Genomic DNA, 6,042 nt, shown 5'->3' with positions numbered 1-6,042 from the left:
CAGATAAAACCTGTCCTGTATCTTCAGCTCTCCAGACACTAGGGGAAACGTTTCCTGATCTTCTATTACTTTCTGATTTAAAGTCATTATCTCTCCCCCTCTAATCTGCAAAAGATTTCCTTTTGACAAAAGCATAGCCAGGCTAAGCAGAAATCCATTCAGATCTCACAGCAAGAAGCCAAGGTGTAATTATACCAAAGAGAACTGCTGGAAAACTGCATCCCTCGCTATAAACCGAAAACAAGAGGTTGTAACAGCGTGCAAAAATCACACTTGTAGGATGGTACAAGAGTGACTCTTCCTATACCTGTCAGGAATCACCTCCCTTTCTGGTGTAGCAAGTCTCAAGTCCTTGTCCCATGTATTTTAAGCCCCCATGGCTTGAGAACTGGTGGTTGTTGCTATTATTCCAAGCTTAGGGTTCCTTAGGACTGAAGTTAAAAGTCTGAAAAATACAGGCAGCTTTCCCTGTTTCCTTGGGAGTTCATCAGCCTTGAATCACCCAAATCAGATAGCAAACTCCTCTTTCAGAGGAAAGAGTCGAATTTAACAGACTGACTGTAGAAATGTGTGCTGCTACTGGTCTGGCTTAGGTGACCAGGATAAATCAAAAGGTTACTTCAATACAACTAAAAAGTAAAAATTAAAAAAAAATAAAAATTAAAAAAATAAAAATTAAAGGAGCCATCAAAACAACATATAGTTCACAAAACAGAAGGGAACTCTGCTCACTCAGACCTACCTCCAGGTTGTAGCAGCTCCATCTTTTGAAGAGCTAGAGAGAACTTCATGGAACATTGAGGTTCACAGCTTGCCAGTCAGTGAGCATGGCAGGACAGATACAAAACACACAACATTTTTGTATTAGCTATTGCAGAGCAACCTGATGAGGAAATAGCTTGTTGCTGCTGACATTTTCACAGGGTATGTCATGTTTATGTATCAGTAAGCATTAGTAGAGAAAGGGGAGGCGGATGTGGAAGGAGAGACACTGAAATCTGTTTTCATTTCATTTTATAGGAAAATCTTTCTCATTGCTATTTATCCACATGACTGACAGCAATTCAATATTGGTTTTTGAAGTTTATACAGGAAATATGTCCCTGACCCCAAAAGTCAGCATTTTCCCAGTGAAGCATGAGAATTTCTAGTTCCTACAGTTTCTTCATAGGAAGTTCACTTATCAACTTCAAAAACACCTGAAATATCCTTGAAGTAGGCAAGGAACTAATGGCATGGCAGTATTAGAAAACAGAGCGGATTTTAGTACTTTATATTCACATGTTGATGGTGAAAACCTACAATACAGGGAGAGGGTATTTTCTAGGCTGCTTTAACCAGCAGCCCAAGAAGAGGTTTGCAGGGCACGGAATCATAGAATCATAGAATCATAGAATGGTTTGGGTTGGAAGGGCTCTTAAAGATTGTCTAGTTCAACCCCCCTGCCATGGGCAGGGACACCTTCCACTAGCCCAGGTGGCTCAAAGCCTCATCCAGCCTGGCCTTGAACCCCTCCAGGGATGGGACATCCACAGCTTCTCTGGGCAACCTGTTCCAGTGCCTCACCACCTGCACAGGAAAAAACTTCCTCCTAATATCCAATCTAAATCTACCCTCTTTCAGCTTAAAGCTGTTTTCTCTCAACCTATTGCTGTACTCCCTGATAAAGAGTGCCTCCCCATCTCTCCTGTAGCCCCCTTAAGCACCGGAAGGCTGCTATAAGGTCTCCCCAGAGCCTTCTCTTCTCTAGGCTAAACAAGCCTGAATCTCTCAGCCTGTCCTCATACAGGAGGTGCTCCAGCCCTCTAATCATGTTCGTGTCCCTCCTCTAGACTTGCTCTAACAGGTCCATGTCTTTCCCGTGCTGAGGACCCCAGAGCTGGACGCAGTACTCCAGGTGGGGTCTCATGAGAGGAGTAGAGGGGGAGAATCACCTCCCTCGACCTGCTGGTCACACTTCTTTTGATGCAGCCCAGGATATGTCTGGCTTTCTGGGCTGCAAGCACACATTGCCAGATCATGTTGAGCTTCTCATCTACCAGCACCCGCAAGTCCTTCTCTTCAAGGCTCCTCTCAATCCATTCTCCACCCAGCCTGTATTTGTGCTTGGGATTTCCTCGACCCATGTGCAGGACCTTGCACTTGGCCTTGCTGAACTTCATGAGGATTGCAGGGCCCCCCCTCTCAAGCCTGTCAAGGTCCCTCTGGATGGCATCCCTTCCCTCCAGCACATTGACCACGCCACACAGTCAGCAAACTTTCTGAGGGTGCACTCGATCCCACTGTCCATGTCTCCCACAAAAATGTTAAACGCCACTCGTCCCCATACTGACCCCTGAGGAATGCCACTCGCCACTGGTCTCCACTTGGCTATCGAGCTGTTGACCACAACTCTTTGGGTGCGACCATCCAGCCAATTCCTTATCCACTGTGTGGTCCAACTGTCAAATCTATGTCTCTCCAATTCAGAAACAAGAATGTTGTGTGGGACAGTGTCGAATGCTTTGCACAAGTGCAGGTAGATGACATCAGTTGCTCTTCCCCATGCTGTAGTGATGAAATGCTACAGAGAATTTTTCACCCCAGAAATCCAAGTGTTTCCTTATAGAACAGTGTAGTAAGGCAACCCAAAGTAAGAACAAAAGCAAAATTATTTATTTTTACACAAGTTGCAAGACAATAATTTAAAATCCTAACTACATCGACTCCAGTCTTCAGGACCATATGAGGTTGCTTCCCAAGCTCTCAGAGCTGGCCTACCTTCCTCCTTGTCAGCGGGTGAGCAGCAGCACCAGCTCACAATGAACAGTATGAGGAAACATGTCAAAAGGTATAGCCATTGTGGGGGCAAATGGTTCTCCTGACAGCTTCTTCCATGGATCAGGTGGGCAGCACAGCCTGTGGAAAGCAAAGAGAGATCCTTTAGACCAGAGTAGCAGAAGCATTCCCACCATTACCAGTAGCAAAACAGCACAGAGACTGTGCTAAGGAGGTATCATGTGTTTGGCTAACATCCCTCAGAGTCTGCAGCTGACACTGGCTGAGGTCTGGGACAATCAATACTGAATCCCAAACCAGCTCTGAAAACCTCAGGGACAAGCTGAAGAGTCAGTGGCAGGTTTAAAGCTCCCTTTCTCACAAGCCATCCCAGCTGAAAGACACTTAATACCCTTAGGAAATAATCCTGAGTTTTGCACTACCTTCATTGGTCACCTGCAGACAGATTTATCACCTGCAAACAGGCCTGCCCCAGATGAAGACATAGCTGTATGAGTAACCCTTACCCCACTGGCTTCACTTAGTTGGCTAGCGGCCAACCTTCCTGCGGTGAACCCAGTGGACTCCATATCCCACATCCAGATGTGCTTTTTCTTGGGGAAGGATGCACAATGCCATTACAGCATGTTTGCATTATTTTTTTTTCCTTACTGATGCTCTAAAGCATTCTGATGAAACATAAAACCCAAAGAATACCCGCTACCTTAAGCCAGCAAGTGCAGCTTGCAGGTAAACCCAGAGTAACGCAGAAGCATAAACTGCTTCTGACCACGCACTGACTAGTCCTGGATCATACCTGCAGAACTCACGCAGTGAAATTCAGTCACAACAAAAGCCTTCCTAAGCGAAGGTCAGATATTTATGTCCTCATCTGGACATAATAGGGTCTGTCACTAAGGCCAGTGGAAAGGAAGAAAGGAGAGTACTCACTCAACAAAGTTCCTCATGGATTCACCCTCTGGCTTGCAGGAGATGTAGAGCAGCCTTCGAATGGACTTGCAGTTTCGGATGGCTCGCACAACCCTGTAATCTGCAAAGGGAGACACTATGCTTTCCAGTGACCCACCACCACCGTAAGCTCTCCAGAAGGAATTATTACACAGCAAGTATCACAGAACTGCACTGAACTGTCAAAAATACAGAAGAGAAAAGAATATACACATTTTGCCATATCCTGTCTTGGATGCAGGCTCTTAGGAGGCCAGGGATGCAACCCATGCTGCTAACAGCTCAGCCAATTTGGCGGGGTAGGGGAGCTGGAGAAATCCCTCTACTTCTCAAGGGAATGAAGAATGAGAGAAAAATTGTTACTTAATTAAGCAGAGGCAGGTAAACATTTCCACACATGCTTGTGAGACCACATCTGGGCATGAGGACCAGTTTGGGACTCCCCAGTACACACTGGAGTGAGTCCAGCAGAGACCACTAAGACAGTTAGAGGGCTGGGGCATGGCATGCATAAGGAGAGTGTGAAGGCTGAGGTTATTCAGCCTGAGGAAGAGAAGGTGAGCAGGGATCCATTTGCTATCTTCAGGGGCCTAATGGGGGATTACAGAGAAGATGGAGCCAGAATCTTCTCAGGGGAGCACGAAAAGAGGATGAGAGGCAACATATGCACTGCAGCAAGGCGAAATTCTGATTAAATACATTAGGGAAAACATTTTCAGGAGAGGGTATCCACCCTTTGACACATTCAGGCTTCAGCTGGGCTTTATAGCCCTGTGCAACCTTATACAACTATGAAGTTGGCTTTGTTTTAATTGGGAGATTGTACCACAGACCTTCAGAGGATCCTTCTCTCCTAAATCATTCTGTGAGCCTATGAAGATGGAAAAAAGGATTAAAGCTGTCTGCTTTAAAGAGAAAGCATGACAAAGGCACTGAAACCAGCAGACTCCATGGGATTTTAGCTGCTGTTGGCAACAAGGTAAGAAACTAGAGACTAAGTGAGCAGAGGGAGCCAGTATGAGAGGTCTCACGTAATTTGTTCAAAATTCTCTGTTTTCAAAATGAAAATAAATAGCATATTCTCTCACGGAGCCCAGCCCGGGATGGGTTCGCCACAGCAACAAGGGGTCGGGCGTCCTCCCACGATGACAGGAGTTGTGGTAACATGGTCTCTGCCTTTCCACTATGAAATTCACAGTTTAAAATTCCTGTGAAGCAAAAAGCAACCACATGAACTGAGCAGAGTCAGTCTCACCAGACATTAGGTATAACATGAAGTACTGCCCTGTGCTGCGTGGAGGTAACTTGTTAGGATCCCTCAGCAGTTAGTTTGAAACCTTCTGCCACAGTGAGTATGAACTCACCATTGAATGCTGCATTCCACCTGGCATCCTCTATTGCCTTCTCCACCACCTCAATACCAATAATCTTGGACACTTGGTGAGCCAGAGAGAGACCAATTGTGCCTGGAAACAAGGGGTACAAAAATACTCTGTACCTCCGCTGAAGAAACAAGCCTTGAGATAGTGGGGATCATTTCTGGAATGCAAAGTGCCAGCCCTGGCAGCCAGGCTCACACGGCCACTGCTCACCCGTTCCACAGCAGATGTCAAGGAGGACGGTATCCCCACCAGCCTGACTCAGCTCCCCAACCACCTGATACAGAACTTCTGCTCCGCCTGTGTTTACTTGGAAAAAGGCATCTGGAGACACACGAAACTTCAGGCCAAGCACTTCTTCAAAGATGTGCGGTTCTCCGTGAAGGAGCTGGAAGGGGGACTGCTCGTGGGAGCAGCGTGTCATGGTGCTAGCAGAGCACACAAAGAACAGCTGTTAGAAGGCAGCAGAGAGGCAGATGATTTCCCTTTCCACTCCTGGGGTGCTCACGTGCAGAGGAAGATGGCTCTCCCCCCACAAACTTTTATTTCACATGAGCCTTTCAACAGGATCAAAGAATTTTGATTCTTTTTAAGGGATTTGTAACTTGCGCAGCCTAGAATTCATTAAAAGGATTAAAATTACTTCACAGAAGGCAGCAGTCCTAGGGTCTATTCCCCAGTTTTGCTGCATATGTAATTTACTGTTTGGGAAAATCACTGTAGGTTTTTTCTTTGGTTTCCCAGGCTCATAACTCCCATGAGGTAGAGCCATAGTGTATTCAAGTATTTCAGGTCTGGAAAAACAAAATATGTGCCCATTGTAAACCCATGTCTGCAAGAGGCATCCAGATATGTCATTCTCTTCAAGCACTCCCTGAACTGGTGGGATTTGAATTTGATCAGAGAGAGGGGGGAGGAAAAGGAGGTGACTTTGTTT

At 46.0% G+C, this 6,042-nt stretch overlaps 1 protein-coding gene across 1 annotated transcript in view; it reads right to left on the bottom strand.

Annotated features, from left to right (window-relative positions):
- Nucleotides 1-2,771: 2,771 nt before the first annotated feature.
- The window catches only part of TRMT2B (tRNA methyltransferase 2 homolog B (S. cerevisiae)), a 7,937-nt gene continuing 4,666 nt past the window's right edge, over nt 2,772-6,042 (bottom strand). Inside the window, exons 8-12 of the mRNA XM_010087958.1 lie at nt 5,319-5,533; nt 5,091-5,192; nt 4,815-4,934; nt 3,709-3,808; nt 2,772-2,898 (exon numbers count right to left, since the gene is read on the bottom strand). Coding sequence (XP_010086260.1) covers nt 2,772-2,898; nt 3,709-3,808; nt 4,815-4,934; nt 5,091-5,192; nt 5,319-5,533 — 664 coding nt within the window. The remainder of the gene's footprint in view (nt 2,899-3,708; nt 3,809-4,814; nt 4,935-5,090; nt 5,193-5,318; nt 5,534-6,042) is intronic.

This window comes from Pterocles gutturalis, unplaced genomic scaffold, assembly GCF_000699245.1.
Source record: "Pterocles gutturalis isolate BGI_N339 unplaced genomic scaffold, ASM69924v1 scaffold41976, whole genome shotgun sequence".
Classification (NCBI taxonomy): domain Eukaryota; kingdom Metazoa; phylum Chordata; class Aves; order Pterocliformes; family Pteroclidae; genus Pterocles; species Pterocles gutturalis.
This window is presented reverse-complemented; position numbering and strand designations above follow the sequence as displayed.